General features: G+C 35.8%; 1 protein-coding gene across 2 annotated transcripts in view; it reads right to left on the bottom strand.

Moving 5' to 3' along the window:
- NCAPG2 (non-SMC condensin II complex subunit G2) overlaps nt 1-18328 on the bottom strand; it is a 47632-nt gene that overhangs the window by 15777 nt on the left and 13527 nt on the right. For both annotated transcript variants that reach the window (XM_014872238.2, XM_014872236.2), the window contains 14 exons: nt 16259-16354; nt 11930-12055; nt 10880-11059; nt 9726-9878; nt 7837-8059; nt 6495-6622; nt 5854-6027; nt 3526-3596; nt 3123-3276; nt 2778-2951; nt 2178-2288; nt 1938-2081; nt 1062-1161; nt 586-770 (listed from right to left, as the gene is read on the bottom strand). In XM_014872238.2, the coding sequence (XP_014727724.2) occupies nt 586-770; nt 1062-1161; nt 1938-2081; nt 2178-2288; nt 2778-2951; nt 3123-3276; nt 3526-3596; nt 5854-6027; nt 6495-6622; nt 7837-8059; nt 9726-9878; nt 10880-11059; nt 11930-12055; nt 16259-16354 (2019 nt within the window). The remainder of the gene's footprint in view (nt 1-585; nt 771-1061; nt 1162-1937; nt 2082-2177; nt 2289-2777; nt 2952-3122; nt 3277-3525; nt 3597-5853; nt 6028-6494; nt 6623-7836; nt 8060-9725; nt 9879-10879; nt 11060-11929; nt 12056-16258; nt 16355-18328) is intronic.

Consider the following 18328-nt stretch of genomic DNA (forward strand, 5'->3'; position numbering starts at 1 on the left):
GATTCTTCTGAAAAACATTCAGTTCTTTTTCGTAAGTTCTGAAAAGTAGATCATCAAATTTCCCAGAGTGATCCACCCATTTCACTACTATTTAGTATCTGCTTTAAAATACAAGAAATCAACTGTTCTGTGAAGATGCGAGATTTTCAAGAATTTTAGAACATCATATCTATTTTGAAGTTGGCATCATTCAGGCTAAAAAAAAAAAAAAAAAAAACAAACGAAGAAAATTTCTTCTCCTGCCAAAATCGTAATATATATAAACAAATCCTTTGGTCTGGATTGAGGAAGTTCATCTAATTGCAGACAATATTAACAACCCATAAGTTCCAGCATGGTGCAGGGTTATTGGCAACAGAATGCATTTGTTTTGCAATTTACTAGTTCTTCTGTGATGATGAGACCAAAATGGACAAAAAAATTGGTAACAAGAAAACTTAGAAAATTTAATCACATATCTACCCAATCAGTAGGTAATAGTGAGGTAACAACCTCATAGTCGCTAAGTATCCCCCTTTGCATAAAAAGTTATGGATTCATCTACACATTAGCAATAATGTAGCCATTTGAACTGTAATATGATACCTGAATCCCTTTTTCCTGTTCTTTCCTAAGTCTCTGTGCCACACACTCTAAAATTTTCTGAAAGATGTTCTGTAGAGCGTGGAAAAGATTTGTCACTTCCTCTGTCTCAGTATTCTGATTTAAAGAAGCTTCAATGATTTCTTTTAGAACACACAGCAACACTGGAGCACAAAAGCCACCTCTCCCTAGAAAAAGAGATAAATACCACAATATAAAAGTTGTAATATTCATCAGGTACAAGCTTAGAATGAAACTCAGTTGGATACAACAAATAGTGATAGTTTACAAAGAGTAGACAATGCATTTATTTTCTGAGCACCCTTAGCTAAAATTTTCATACAGTCCAATTAATATTTTAAGTATGAATCCAGTGTTCCATCCAACTCTCAAAAGTTAGGGATCAACCAACTTGCTAACACAAGAAAAGTCAGCTAAGTCTAAATGCAGATATTGTTATTAGTACCAAAATAGGATACCTGTTTGCATAATCAGAAGAGCCATTTCTAAAAGGTGTGCTTGAAACGAGAGATTTCCCAGGCCCACCATTATGACATCTTTACACACGGTCAGGTAGGCCTAGAAGAGAGGTACAAAATTATAGGAAACCCAAACTTTATGCAAAGTAACTATTCAGTAAAACTCAAAAATAATAAAATCATGAACTCTTCGTCAAGGTGCCCTGAGAGCTGGTGTACTTAACTGGAGTTACTCAGTTCACACCTGATGAAAAGCATGAATTCCAACCAGTCCTTCAAATGCTTCCATTGCTCTTTCCCAACAGTAAAGTTTCTCAAAAGGCAGTAAAATTCTCTTTTATACTCAGGCTCAGTCTAGTACATCAAAGGCTTTGATACTTACCATTTACTGAGGCAAAATATGACATATCTACCTGCCTTTAATAGCAAAACTAAAACCAGCAGACAAAAAGAGCTTTTCCCTACAGACAAACAGTTGCTACATACTAAACAGATTATGAGATAGAAGTACAGAAAGAGTGAGAACTTTTAATCAGTCTGTGTATATGTGAGCTGGGTTGTTCAAGGACACTGACTGGGACCAAAGTTAGCCAAATCTTTCCTATCACCAAAATCTGGTAAAAGCTCAGTGCTAAAATCCACCTTGCGTTAAATGTAATGTGAGAGGAATGCAACAGAAAACAATTCAGAACTAGCTAAAACCTGACCCACATTATATCATCAAATGCTTTCCTTGAAGGGCAAATCAAGATCAGGGGTAAGGGACACTGTAAGTGATGACACAAATGCCAGTGCTGTTTGTCTGCATACAGATTGCTATATCTACAGCTTTTCAAACTGAGAGCAGCTTGATTTATACTGTAAGAATCCTCTAACCTGGATAATTAATTCAGAAACATCACTGTGTTTTGAAACACAATCCTCTCGATCACTTGCTAGTATAAAAGGTACAACTTGATTTTCTATCCAAGCACCCGTCTCCTTCAGAATTGAAAGGTAATCTTCTCCTTCTTCAGAAAACTGAAAAAAAACCAAAGGGAAGTTTACCAATTGTCTTGGAATTTCCTTATCCTGTCAACTGTAACTCCAACTTCTTTTAGAGAGCTATAACCATACCTTGTCCTGAAGATGAATACTCAGTCTGCAAAAGAGGCTGAAGGCTCTTAGGCTAGTTGCTTGATTCCAGCCGCCAGAATCTGTTCCTTTCAGAATTGAGTTAAGAACCCTCTGAAATATCAAGGTTTACATCTATATTTTCAGAAAATCCTTTCAAATGTTTCTTTCCTCAACAACTTTAAACAAAAGGTTAAAAAAAACCCAAACCCATAAAAACAGCAAAACACCAACCCCCAAAAAGCAATAAGCATACTTTAATTACTTCCATTTTGCAATGCCGTAACTGATTTTCAGACTATTCCTTATTCACATATTCTAAAAGTCATATCCTGTAAAAACACTCAACACTAGATCACAAAAATTTCGAGACACTTAAAACTGAGAAGCTGGTTAAAATCTGCCATCAATAAAAAATTTCGAACTACTACTAGTTTAAAGTATTTCTTGGAAGTACAAATCAAAAGGAAAATCTTTTTAAATAGGAAAAGGGGATTATGAACCTTATTTATTTGTTGCCCCAGGCCTTTAGTTTGAGTCAGACAATATATGATATTAAGCATTGATTTTATAAGCAATGTTTAATGATAAGGAGGAAACTACCTTTGCAGCACCGAGGATCTTCAAAAGCTTCTTCAGTTTCTTTTTAGGAACAGAAAGGAGGCAACCACGATTGACAGGATGAGTCAATAAATACTCAATGTAATCAATTGCTAAGTCTGGCTTTGATTCATGTGTTACTTGGATACGTACTCGATGCTTAGATGTTCTAGTATTCTGAATAGGAAGGAAGCACAAAACCAGTACAACTCTGTTAGTATTTGATTTGAGAGCTGATTTCAAAGCAGAACAGTATAGCATTAAAAAGCCTTATTCTATTTGAAAAAAGCTTGATGCCTTAAAGCAGTCTGGCAATTCCTATACTCCCTGTCATATGCATATGCACACCTTTGTAGGGGTGAGAGAGTCAGCCAGCCAGTCGCAGGCTAATTCCATGACGTGCCCCACTTGACCCCAGCTGCACAGGCAGTCAACCAGGACAGAGTATTTGCTTTGGTCAGCTCCAGTGTCAGTATTTCTGAGTCTGGAAACCACACCACAGCTTAAAAGAAAACAGAAAGATAAAGAGATATATTACACCCATAAGTGCAGAAAACAATTAGTATAATACAAACAAAGGATTCACCAACGACTTCGACAGACTTGATCACAAATTTTACTGACTTACCACAGTTTTTTTAGTGTCTTAATTTATCCAAATGGGCATTTAACATATCAGATTGTGAAAAATGAACATATACAGTCAACAAGAAATTTCTTGTCATTTGCATTTTGGATTTCCAAATAGTACCTGAATGTAGGAATAGCAGCAGGGGGCATAAAGGATGCCAGAATAACCAATGGAGTCATGCACCGCTCATCCTAGGATGGAAGAATTACACTGTATGACATAAATGTAAAGGTACACACATGTAAACAAAACTAAAGAGAGTACTGAAAAACTATGATTGCATTTCCTCAAATTAAGGATTTCCCTTTCCCACTACATATGGAGCTGAAAGAAGCTCAAAAGAGTATGTGGCTTGCAATCTGAAATGCCTGATTCCTGGTTTTGGAGATCAATTACCAATTATCCTTAATTTTCTGACAAACTGCCAGAATAACTACCATGAATAGTCATGGCTCCATTAGGTTAATAATCTTTGCAAAAGAAACAGCAGCTCCACATCACTTTTTTTTCCAGTAGTGACTAAGGTTTAATTGCACAACCATGACACTTTCATGTGTCACAACCATAACTCCTTTCAACAAGTGCCTTAAATTCATTCACATCACAAACTTATTAAAAATATTCTAAAGAAAAGGGTTCTTATATAAGGATGGTAACGTTTAATGCATTATTATTCATTACAACATGTCATAATACATGGTCTAGGCCACAACATAATCTCCCTCAGGTTATATAAAAACCAATCTATGTTAAGAACTCTTCGAAAATGAAAACAGCCACATGAAATCATTACCTACTTAGCCATTCCAAGATCTAAAACCTTTTTTAAAGCTCATATTTTTAAAAGAAGTTTTAAAATACATTTGTAGTTTTTTCAGGAAAGAGACAGGCTGCTTCAGTATGTTTGTAGTCTTTTAGGAACGAAGTCTCTGATAACAGGTCCTTTTAGATCCAAGCTGTTTACTCACTGTAAGAATATCAAAGTCAAAGAGGTTGCCTGCTAAAGCTGGATATCTTCTCTGTTCACCAGATCCTTTCGGAAAGGATGCTACATCCTCTACCAAAAAAGATCTGGAATGTCTTTGACAACTTCCAAATGCTTTCAGGGTAGAGAGCGCTTGTGTATCTGTGCTGCAGAATAATATGTAGCAATGAGCTGCTTTTCACTCCCTGATTATCTAAAGCAAAGTTGCAGTGGAACAGCCACCATATTTCAGGATACTTCAGCATAAAAGCCATCAAGTAAGAAAAACATATCCAGTATGTAATCCTTCCAAATTCATTCTGGGTGCAGCAGCCACCATTAGCCACTCTCAGGATGGCACCCTCCTCAAGAATAACACTAAAACAATTAGAGCAAGGAGACTGACCATTTGAAAATTACTGATTTTAATTAACTGCCTATATCAAACCTAAGCAATAAATAAATGCATCAACAGATCATTAGAGAGTAGATTCAAATTGGCAGAAACCTCAGAATCATAGAATGGTTTGGGTTGGAAATGACCTTATAGATCATCTTGTTCCAACCAGCCTGCCATGGGCAGGGACACATTCCACTCAGCCAAGTTGTTCCAAGCCCCATCCAACCTGGCCTTGAACACTGCCAGGGATGAAGCATCCACAGCTTCTCTGGACAATCAGTGACATTGTCTCACTACCCTCACAAAAAAGAATTTCTTTCTAATTTTTAATCTAAACCTACTTTCTTCTAGTTTGAATCCATTCTCCCTTGTCCTATCACTACACTTCCTTGTAAACAGTCCCTCTCTGTCTTTCTTGCAGGCTCCCTTCAGGCACTGGAAGACTGCAATTAGGTCACCCCAAAGTCTTCTCTTTCCCAGGTTTAACAATCCCAATTTTTTTAGCCTTTCCATTTAGGAGAAGTGCTCCATCCCTCCCCATCTTGGTGCCCATCTTTCGGACTCCAGCAGATCAGCAGGACACGTTTGGCTTTCTGGGCTGTGAGTGCACTCTACCAGCTCATATTCAGTGAAAAAAGAGCCTCAGCTGCTTCAGTTGCAGCTGAATCATAAGAAATGCTGCTGGTGGAAGAGGGGGGACAGTGGAGTGAAAAACACGTGGACTCTAATGTATGCTGAGTATTTATTCTGCAATGGTACATTTGTATTTACCGTCTTCCAAAAGTTCTAAAACATTCAGAACTATGAAACCCTACAAAAGCCTTACAAGGAGAGCAAGTATTTCTGAGCTGACTAGTTAAATAATTTAGATATTTAGATAGTGCTTTAGATAATCAGTCAGACACTGCAATTGGAGAATAGTTTCCATCCATTTGTGGGATTCCAAGAAACTTGCTGTTGTTTGTGGTTTATAGCAACAATGAAAAAGAATACTTAATGCCATAAAAATAGATTAAAGACATAAAACATGAAAGCATCTGAAGAAAATACTTAGACTATACAGGAAAATCTAGACTTACTTTACCTGAAATACTTTAAAATATTCAGGAAGTACAGAAGCAAACTTCCTGATAGCATAATCTTTGGCATCTTCATTGTGATCTAGTGCTTTGTGGATACTTCTCCAGAGTATTACAGTGATCTCCAACAAACTTGCCATGCTGGCCACATCATTTACTGACAGCACATTATCCAACACCTGAAGTACAAACATTTAGATGATATTATCCATTACATTCTCAAATAGAAATTTAAGTTAAAATAAGACTTTAAAAACCACTGAAAATCCTTCTAGTCCCTTTACAAAGGCATTGTGGTTGCTGTAGAACATGAACTCCACAATTCAGTTTTTCTCTAACTTCACATATCTTGCAATGGTAATTTTAAAAATAATTTAACTACAAAACCAAACCAATTTATAATCAGCACTGGAATTAGGCAACTATTAATTTAAAATATGCTTCATATTCCTTCTATCTTATTCTAGCTACTTGACCAAATTTCTGCTATCACAGGACATGAAAATCCAATAATGGCAGTTCCCTCCTTCCAATTCCACAGATGACCAAGGCCTTCCTTTCCTTTAGACTTCTGTCATATTCTGTCTCACATTAAGCACCACTGAAAAGAAGTTCCCAGAATGTAGCATAAAGTGGACTTTCTTACACTGCTGTTCTCCTTTTCACTTCCATCTTCTTCATCATCATCATCATCCTCACTATCATTAAGACTCTCTTTCATTGATTTCTGGATGCAGGCATTCAAGCAGCGCCGAATAGTGAGCATCAACTTAGCTACATTTAAAGTAAGTAAGAAAAAATTAGACATTTACTATTTGCTAAGAATGTTGGTAATAAATGCTTCTAATTATAATGCCAGAAAGCCAGTATGAAAAAGTAGGCAACAGAACCAGAAACAGCTAGGAAAAGATGGAGAAAAATTCTTTGTAAAGGAAATGGAAAAAATGTGAACATATTTTATATCCTCAAGTATGAAGAAGAAATGACAACATTATCATCAGGCTCTGTAATTTTACTGTTAAAACAGTATACTAAAAAAAAACCCGAATAACCACCACCTTATCAAATCAGAATCAGAGGAAGCTTCTCCAACTCCTACATTTAATCTGGCATAGCTGTTAATTTAATGACCCACGTTCAAGAGTACATTCCCTCCTATGTCAATTCCCATTCTTTGGAAAAGATATTGCAGCCCAACCACTGAACCACTCCTGAACGAGGAGCTCAGCTCTAGAAAAAGTGGAAGGGTTATGCCCTCTCTGGTGAAAGTACAATGAGCTGCTTTCATAATTGTGATTTCATAACCTTATCAAGATGATCAGTTGAGAGGCAATGGTTTGGGCATTTCACCCTAGTCACTCTATGCTGACTACCCGGGTTTTATCAGAACTCCTCTGAAAAAAAATTTTCCTGATTTTACTTGGTTCGCTAGGACTTTTCTAAAAAGCAGTGACATTCTGGGCAGTACCTGCCCTCTTCACTGAAACTTTCCAAAGCTTTCTGAAGGAGGACTTTTTAGATTTTCTCTGAGCAACTTGAAAATACTGATCCACAAATCCCAGATAACCAAATTATCAGAAGTAAAATTTTTTTCAGTTTCTGTATAATTTTTCATGTGAAGATCACTTAAGTCACTTAAGGCACCAGGGTATTTGCTACCCTATTTCTACATGAGAAATAGGTATCAACTGAGATAGTTTTAAGGTATATGTGGAGAGAAAGGGGAACAGAAGGACCAGGTACCACCATAGGCTGGAGTGTACAGTACAGCATCTAAGAGCAGAGATGAAAAGCTTTGCTCTCATTGTTGAAAAAGCTGATGACTTTATTGCTGGTGTCAAGAAATTTGAAAAACTACAAAATAATATTATACTAAACCCCAAAAAGATCTAGCAACAATGCACCACTATTACAGAAATAAGAAGAAAAAAGCATTTGCATGGCGTGATATCAGTAATTCCAAAAGCTCACAACGTTTTGTGCTTTACCTATATTGGTGGGGGCAGTAAATTCACAAGCATATTGATAGAACTTCCTGGCTGCTGCTGGATTCATCTGGATGAGGGTGACACAGCGCTCACACCACACATCCTCGGGCTGGGTGGTGGGGAAGAAGGAGTTCAGCAGAAGGTTCACGATGCGCCGGGACACCGGCCGAGAATCAGCTTCAAGGCGAGACAGGAGATGCTCCATGGGACAGATATTCCAGAACTTTGTAAAGCCAGAAAAAGATATTCAAAGGACTTAAATACAAATAGAGGAAAAAACCATCACCTTCATTAAGTGATTGTCAATAGTCTAAACAAATATAGTGAACATTAACCTGGAAAACATGAGTATTTTTTATTTTAAACCAACATGTACTGGAAGCCAAATTCTGCTGCAATGTTATTTTGCTGTGCTGATGTTTAATATCTCCTGGTATCTCTGACTTATTGGTAAAATTGTGGTTCAAGCAATTCCAGTTCAATACACTTGCAATAAGAATGCAATTCCATAGATACAAGGAACAATTATTTACTCAATAAGTATCTCACCATAAAATGCAATTATTTGTCATTATGTGCCGTGTTTCATATTCTCCCCACAAAGCAGGGCCAAACTACTTACAAGTATTGTGTACACCTTAACCTGTATGGATCAACACCCTTTCCAAAACCACCCCAAAACCCTGCATTACTAAATACTGAATGCATCCTATTCTCAGCAGAGCTCTAGTTTATTTCTAACACAGAAATCAAAGGCTATGAAACTCAGAAAGACTACACAGCTGTTATGCCAGCAGTAACACTACACTTGTAATTTTTGTGAGAAGATTCTGAATTAATCATGCTGGACAATTTCAAATTAAAACAAAAAAACAAAAAGAAAGTATTTTTCAATGCCAAGGAACCTATTTTACTCTTGAATAGAAATACTTGCAGCATATTTACCCCATGAATTCGAATTATGGATGTCACTGTTAGAACTGTCATAAAAAGCAAGTTTAAAGTGATTCCAGGACATACCAGAGATACATATTACAATTTTTAAATTAATAGGAAGTTACTGAGAAACACCTAACACATACTAGGATGTTTTTTTCTTTATGCAAACCTGATCTTTCCTTCCCCTAAAAAATCACTTGAACCTTGAAAATGATCGTTTTTCTTTGTCTTTAATGGCAACAAACTCAGAATAATTCACAAACCGAATGACTTCAGCCACACCTTGTATGGCTTCCCCTCTACACCCTTCACCGTCTTCAGAGCTCTCCTCTGGATGCTTTCTAACAGTTTTATGTCTTTATTTGGCTTAGCAAGAGATAAAACCATTGCTAAATTAAAATACAAAATTGAAATTAAGAAACTATTAACATTAGAGAGTGGAATAAGAGCTCAAAGATGCTATAATGCCTGTGGCTGGACAGTATCACCCTAAGCAAGAGTCCACAGCAGAACACAAAATATTATATTAAATATTTTTAATATAATATTTAATTATTTAATATTTAAAATACTTTTTAAATATAAAATATTAAAAATCACTATAAAAAGACACGAGAATCTCAAAGGATGTGGCCACAAATAGAAACAGATACAATAAAAATGGAATCAAAGCAAAAAAGCTACTGGGTTAAGGTGTTAGGCATTTAGAAGAGTTAGGCAGCTGAGGGAAGAGTGGCTGTAACCCATTGCTCTCCCCTGCCCATCCACAGAGAGAACAAGGGCCCACAGAGCACTCAGGACAGCAAAAATAGTAAGTATTACCAGAGCAAAGCAGGTTATTTCTTTCTTTTTTAGGATCACTGCAGAGGTCTCAAAATGTACATTTTAAAAATTTTAAATAAATGCCTTGATTTTGTCTCCTTGCTACTTATCAAGTGTCATTATCCTACCTTAGCAGCCTTGGCAGCCTTCACTTTGAGCAGCATTTCCACAAAAGCCACTCTCACTTTCTCAGAATTGTCATGAAGACTGTGTTTGGTTGCAGGCAGGAGCTGTTCCAGGAGTGGGTGACTTAGTTTGTTGTCCAAAATTATTGGTAGGCACTAAAATAAAAAAAAAAAACAAATCCAGAAAGTAGAGCTGAAAAATCCATAGTTAAAAATTGTTGAAGAGGACTATGACACTTCTCATGTCAAATAAAGCAGGGGCAGACACTGTACATGCTTATTTTTCTTGCAATATTCTTTGGTAAAAACTGCTTTGATTACTTCAAATTTACAATGAAATGTATTCAGTGAACTCACTTCAGTTGCATCAGCTTCAGACCTACACTAAGGCCAAGGTCTTGCACTCTACCTGAGGGCACAGCAGCTCACTAAAAGATGCTGATTTCAAATTAAAAATATATTTATTTTTTCAAATTCATTTTTATACGAAGCACTTTCTGCTTATCCAGGATAGCTCCCCCATGAAGCAGCAGTGGAGCAAGTGGGGATTAACAGGATGACAGCTTCAATTTAAGGCTGAAATGACACAGACACAAAATCTTCAAGTGAAAATGCAACTTAGGGAGTTCATTTTTCTGCCCAAGCTATCAGTTATTTCTCACGTGCCAGAAAGATGTAGGTGAACTATTTCTAACATAGTGAGCAATGCATGGGAAGAGGCATTACCAAACAAATGTGGAATTATATCCATCCAAACCTCAGATACACAAAGTGGGGTACAAAATCCTAATTGTACATGTCTTGGGATGCATTAAACCCACTCATGTAAGAACATCCTGGAACCTGCCTACATGTATTTCAAGTCTAAGCATCATTTCCAATAGCTAAAAAAAATAATTATTGGGTCCAAACAATGTGTGTACAACTGGAATTGAAAAAGCCTAGAGTCAGAAAGCCAATCAGTGACTATTTTAAAAGACACTTGTGTTTTGAAACATGTGGCTTTAATGAAATGTGCAAAACCTCCATGTATTAGGAATTCTATTGCATAAGACATTTTGAAGAACAAGTAATTTCCTTGATTTAAAGTGGTCTATACTAGAAATCTGTACATCAAGTAAAATAGAAAAATTACATTCATGACAAAAACCACTTACTTTAAAAACAGAGCATCGAACATCAGCAGATGTTATATCACATGCCAGCTCTCCAGTTATCTTTTTTAAAAGATCAGCAAGAATTGTTGAAGGAATCATCTCCCAGTATCTGGATGTGATCTGAGTAACTCCAAGTATCCCTGTAGAGCGGACAACTGGATGAGGATCCTCTAAGAGATTCTAAAATAAACAGAATAATACTGTGAGCATATGTGACAACATACTGTGAGATTATTGTCTCTACTGCTCTTTGACCTGTATCATAAACAAAATGCTTTCCATTACCTTTTAATCATCATGAAAACGGTCAAACAATAAAAGAACTGTAATACTATTAGTCCCTCAAGGCATTTTACTATGAAGAAAACAAGGAAATTTAAATCAGAAGCAAAATAAAGATAACTATTGGTTAACTTTTCTTATTGCACTTTTGAATTTATTTTTTTAACTATATCAAGCCTTGCATTTGTGACTTAAGAGTATTTGGACTTCTATTGATATGAGTCTGCACGGATCACTGTTCCTATGGAGCAGCATAAAAATTTTGAAATTCATTCAATTACCTGATGTTTACTCAGGAATCCCCAAACATTTTCTTAATGAAAATACTATGCCCATTCTCACCAATCTGGACTGGTAAGGAGATTTTTAGGTTCTCTCCATTATACTTCATTTCAGAACTCTTTAGTAATACAGTACTGAACCTTCATTGAGTGCTTCCACAGTTAACTGTGAAGCTCTTCCCCACAATCCTAGGTTAAGTAAGAATCAAGATCATTACTTGTGCATTTAATCTTTCAAAGGCATCTCTCATTCACAGATTAATGAATAACAAACAAAACATTTCCTTTTTAGAGTGGTAGTTAGCACCTGCAGAAAATATACTACAGAAATTTTAAATATTAATTTACCTTTTATTTTCTGCACCACAGACTTCTATTTCCCTACAACTATCCAGAAATTCCATAAATTTTAATTGCATCAACAATTTTTTTTAGTTAGCTTTGATAAAAGTTTCATTTTTAACATTTTAGTTTCATTAAAACTTACAAAAAGTTCTTCAAACTGTTTCTGAATTTCACTGTCCATGTCTTCAGCAGTAAAACTGGGATCACGAATAGGAAAAGCATCAATAAACAAAAATGCTGCATTTGCTCGAACTTCTTTGTTTCTGGCCTGTTACAATGGAAGAAAAGATATTTTTTCCATAAGGACCAACTGTTACTATCCAAAGGTGTATCCTGTAAAATATTGTTTTCCAAACGTTTTAACAAGTGTTTTTAATTAAGTAGATGGAAGAGATGAATTTATAAATGGATGGAAGAACTTAAAGTCACATATGAGTTTTAATGTTTCATCTTCTATTTCTGCCCATTCAGTAAAACCTGAATTATTGTTACAATCAGCTTTTAAAGCATATCAGCTTTAAAAAACCCTGAGGAATCACGGTCAGAGCCCTTCTGCTTTCTGTAAGGCTGAATAAATTAAAAGCAGTTGGGTTTTCTCTGGGTGGCCTTAAAGCTTCTATTCAAGACAGAAGACTCTTGAATTCAATCAGATTGGATTAATTAACTTGCTTGTCAAGAGACAGGCGATTTAATTTGAAAAGCTCAAGCCTATTTCTTCAAGAAAATAGTATTTAGTAACTAAGTACCAGAAAGCCTGGAAAGTAACTTATCCAGCAAAAGCTTATTCAGTTCTACATTCCTGCACATAAGTATTAGAACTATGTTCTGAGCTCCAGGCAGCTCATCAAAAATCTATGGGAAACCTCACAACATTTTACCATATTTAACAATCTTCAGTGTACTCCATCATATATTTTACTGGCTGTAGAGCCACAAATGCAAAAGAAAAAGGTGCATACTTAGACACTCATTCAGTGAAAGATAATTGATTCTGTGGACACTTAAAGGAAAAAGAGACCAGGCAATGAAACCATGAAGAAATTCAAGGCATCTCATGGAGAAAGCTGAAATCTAATCATCAAACTACATTTTATCTATCAAAGATAGCACTGCAGTGATTAAGAGCCTCTGCTGACTTCTCTTGAAAGAAGAGAGAAGGAAGAATTTTGTCCAGATTTTGGGTCCAACAAGAAATAAAATCTCTCAACATAACAAGCAAAGTAGACCGAATTTTAACAGCAAGACGAGACAGTTCAGGGAAAATCCTGACTCTTCTAATCATCTATTTTTCTCCTTTCCGTATAGAGCACACTGAGATCTAAGGCAGGGAAAAGAAACATGGCAATAACCATGTAATATTTAGACTTCAATAAACTAACGACAAGTAAAACCAGAAAAGTACAAAAGAAATAAGTAACAATTACTTCATTTACAATCTGTTTTGGGTTTCTCTTCTTGACCAATCCTGATATGGTAGAGTAGAACCATAACATTCCAAATTCTTCAAGTCAACAAAATTACTAGGAATTCTAAATTGAATATTACAAAAGCAAATAAAGCACACACATACATTCTTTAGTTAGGGACTTGTATCTTTCTTTATTTATTATAGATAATGCAAACAGTTTAAAGGTGAAAAGATCACAATTCTTAATTCTATTCTATAAAGTTGTAGAAAATTCTTAACTCCGAGCTTGTCTATATTTAAGAATTAACACATACCAAGATAATTTGTGAATTCAGGGTGAAATAGCTCTTCTGCACTAACATTGCATGTGAAAATTAATTCAAATGTGTTTTTGTGCAATAACCTAGACCTTGTCTACCACAGCCATTCCAGAAAGTTAATTTCCATAAACTTTTAAAGTGCATTACACTGAATTCCATTAAGCTCACTTTTAATTCTGAACTGAGTACCCACAGTTCAAATTCCTGCCTTTAATTAACTGGAATTTATCCCAAATGTATTTACATATTCAGGCTCCTACAATGTCTTCAGAGGTAGAACCAAGGACTTTAAATTCATGGCCTGTTTTAATCCACACTGACTTTTCCATGCCAGAGCCTGCAGTTATTTAAATTACTAATATTTCTTTACCATTATGCTTGTACTATTCTGAGGAACTTTCAGAACCTTTTGAAACAATATTTTAATTTTTTTCTTCAGTTAATTTTCATAGCTTTCTTTTAAATTTTATCTGGTCTTATAGGTTCTGAAATTCACTTCCAATTATTTAAAATACTGCTTCCCCAGGACGTTAGTTTAAATGCATGGGATGTTAAAAAAAATTAAAAAGACAACCAAACACTTTAAAGGAGTCACTTCCTTCAACAGCTTGAATTCCTGGAGAGTGGTTCTTGACTTTTTCAGCTTGATAAGAAATAGCTTAATCACTACTTACCTCACACTAAATACCCGTATTTTTTATATCCATATATCTTCTCATACTAACAACCAATCATTGCACATCTCTTTTATGTTTGCATGACACTTGCTTTTCATAAGATAACATGAAAAAAGATGAAATGATATATGGGCTTATATTACAAAAATTTGAAGTTGCACAAAGCCTTACAAAAGATGTCTTGGTAAAAGCCCCAACAAAAGCTTGTGCAGTCTAAGTAGCTGCAAAACACACATTTGAAGAAAAAACAGAGAACTGTATCACAAATGTGTATTCTCAATTTAGAGATCAACAGTTCTGGAATTCATTGTATTCTTACAACTGAAGTATTTTTGGTTTCTGCAAGAAGGAGGAGTAAACAGGCCTTGTGTATACGTTGTTTCATAACCATTGTTCTAGAACAGAATTTGTTCTTCTCTATATTAAATTAGGGATTTGGCTAAAATAGGAGCATCAAACTGATTATCTAAAATTAAACTGACATTTCAAGCTTTGGAGTAGAATCCATAACAGTAAGAACAGTTTTAAGCTTCCCTTCCTAGTTCTGCATCTTAAACTACTGGTGATTCTGAGCCACAGCAACAGTTCAAAATGCCAAATACTTCATGTGGTACTATATGATTTGTTCTAGCAATGGAACCATTTGTGATGTGAAAATTATGAATAGCAGCTGGTAAAAATTTCAACCACTTCTGGAATCAGAAATCCTCCTGTTGTCTTGTGGCAAATCAATCATTAACCTTTTTTTTCCCTCATGACACACCGTCTGTTACATTTCTCCAAATGAATGTATGCAGATTTCATAAGGTTTAACAGAATCTTCCTCCAAAAAGTAGTCTAGTCCCACATTTTGAGTCCTGGGCTTTGGAAAGTGACTTTGACCTTCCACTGACAGGCAGCAACTCCCTTAAGAATGGAATACTGTTTTTTGTTAACTTAGCAAAAAATCAGTTAAAACCCCTATTCTTTTTGGAGACAGAAATGTAGAAATTAAAGGAAGTCATGCTTTGTAGCTATTATTCTCTGGCACTAGGACATAAATGCTTCATACAGAAGGTTCCTTGTTTACATTAATTCTAAAAGGATGGGATCTAACCTTTAATGTAAGACCAGACAAGATACTGGGCTAGCAATGGCTCTGTTTGTATTTCTACCTCTACCACAGGGTTCTGTTGAAACCAAAAAGCTCTCCCTTCTTGTAACTCATAAAATCCATTGTAAACAACTTTTGAAGTTAATAGGAAATACTTTCAACTTTGAGAATTTCAAATACCTTTCTCATGTCTAGAGAAGATGCTTATGACCAACCAGTAAACGAAATTGTAAATGTTTACCAGAAATTAACTTGGCTCTATGTGTATGCTCTCATAAACAGGGATTTCATAACTTCAGACAAAATAAAAGCTGTCACCAAAGAAGGAAGCTGGCTCCTCTTAATCACAGAGTGTAACTGAGCAGACAAACTGCAGTGGGTCTCCTTTAGTCCATGAATGCAATCCACAGAAGGACATATACACACCATAAAAGAACTACAAGTAAGAAATTTCATTCTGAGTGCACATTCATACCATTAATGTCTGTCCATATAATCCAACTAGAATAAAAGCTTTTCTAAATTAATACTCTAATAAATTCATTGAGCTGTATTCTAAGGCTGGTAATTAATCAACAGGTGAGACTAAACCGTCCTCTGAACATTTCTGGCTTTGATCAATAAAACACTGATAATTCCCTAAAGATCTTGGAAAAGATAATACAAGATTACACAGAATTTTCAGACTGAGAAGGTAAGAATATCAACTGCAATCCTGGAAAGCACTCTACGTACCTGTAAACAAAAATGAACTTTACAAGTAATTATATTAACAAATTAGAATATTATTGTGCATGCTATGCCTAATTACAAGTTGCAAAGTTACTCAGCTACATCTGTGATGTTAAACACTCATTTTGGTTTTTGTGGCTGTTTAATTTTAAAAGCAAATAATAAAAACAGAAGATGTGGAAGGGACCCAAAATTTAATAGCTGGAGAAAGACAGTTGTATTTTTTGAAGAGGATAATTACCTTCAGTGCTCTCCAGAGGATAGGCTGATACAATCTATAGAGCATTTCTTCAACTCCTTGACGAACTTTACTTTGCTTATGAAAATAACACAGCAACTAAGAAAAAATAAATAAAACAGGCCCCAAAGCCATTTTAACATTCTGTATTCAGGAAGGAGTAAGGGGTTGTCATATTTCATAATTATGTAAGACAGAGTTTTCATACTATGGAAATGATAAAACACTTTAGTTGATCCTATATCTTATTAGGAATTCTCAAAAATAGTAAAAATTACAACAATCTAATAAATATAATATTTTATCACTTTATAGAGTCAGTAAGTTTATATAAAGATCTACAACTAAGAAAAAAACGGTTAGAGAATTCCACAGCAACACTTCATTTTTGGTACTGCAAAAAATTATTTTTAAAGTAACTGGCAGAAATACTTTAAAACCATGAAATGATGAACTACAGATAAATAAGCCTTTTCTCTGTTAAGAACAAAGGAACTTATCTGGTAAGTGGAGTTATCCGAATACACGTGTACAAACCTAATGCATTTTTTATGCATTGATGAAAAGCAAGTATCTGCACTCCTTGGGACTTAAAATTGTACTTAATTAGCTAAAAATCCTGTTATTTTTGTATCTGAATTATGCAGAAAAGAGAGAAAAAGTGGAAGACCAGAGCAAAATATGAGAAAGGACATCATGGAACTTGATATGAAGAATTCCTCCACTTGAAACACTGAGCAGTTTTTGAGCTGTGTTCCAAGGTTGGTAATTAATCAGAAAGTGAGATCATCCTCTGAACTTTTCTGGCCTTGATCAATATAGCACTGATAATTCCCTGAAGATCTTGGAAAACAGAATACAAGATTACACAAAATTTGAAAAGAAGCTGACCCTCCAGTGGTCAGTTCAAATCTATTCCAAGACCTACTCCACTTGCAGCCCAAAGACATATTTATTCATTGTCCTTTCCAGATTCTAAGCCTCGGAGTCTGAAAAACATGAAATGCCCTGTCAAAAGCCTGTTCCATCGATCAGGAATCACAGGACAAGGAAATCCTATAGCTATGAGAAAACAAAACTGAGCAAACCTCCAAAAAATCCAAAACAAAACAAACAAAAAACCCACTATAGTCTTGTACAGCTGGTATGTTGAGCTGTATATTGCACACACTATACACTCTAGAGTCTGGGTATTTGGGAGAAAGCATGGGAGGGGAAGGGGCATTGATCAAATACAAATGTCTTAAAAAGCCTTGTGCACTTCTCATTCTACTTCAAATGTTCTGCTCATGGCTAAATGCCAAAGACAGACAACTAGAATCAAAGCTTGTCCCTATAAACATACACAAATCCCTTACATATTATAAAAGAAAAAGTTTCATGTCAGACCCATCTACTAAGTTTGCCTCAAGAAGGTTATGACTTTTCATTCCTGTGATTATCTATGGAAAGGTCAATTCTATAGGTAAAGAAAGCTTAGACAATAAAAACTATTTCTGGCACTCTGGGAAATCCCCTGCTATTTGTACTTTTGAGCAGCAAAGACAAATCTGGTGCAAAACTGTAAGCAGACTCCTCCTAAAATTCGTTGTAACATCGTTTCTCAGGATATGCTATTTTTTCAAGTATTTGTGGTGGGTTGGCCCCAGTCATCAGCTAAACACCCACAGCCATTCACACCCTCCCTGCTCAGTGGGGAAGAAAGAATTGGAAGAGAAAAGCAAGTTCATGGGTCAAGATAAGGACAATTTAATAAATGAAGCAAAGAGGACCAAAAAAACCTTTAAAGGAGTGATGCAAATACAACCACTCACCACCTGCCAAAAGCAGGCCAATACTCAGCCAGCCTCCCAGCAATGGCTGCCTCCCAAAACCTGCTTTCCCTCAGTTTGCTGAGAGAATGATTGTTGTATGGCATCCAATATCCTTCTTGTCAATTTGGGTCAGCTGTCTCAGCTGTGATCTCCCAACCTCTTGCTCATGCCCAGCCCACTCCCAAGGGAAAACATGGGGAGGAGAAAGCCTTTGAGACCACACAGGCTCTGCTCAGCAGCACCAGAACATTGCTGTGCC

Source organism: Sturnus vulgaris, chromosome 1 (genome assembly GCF_052056855.1).
Source record: "Sturnus vulgaris isolate bStuVul1 chromosome 1, bStuVul1.hap1, whole genome shotgun sequence".
Classification (NCBI taxonomy): domain Eukaryota; kingdom Metazoa; phylum Chordata; class Aves; order Passeriformes; family Sturnidae; genus Sturnus; species Sturnus vulgaris.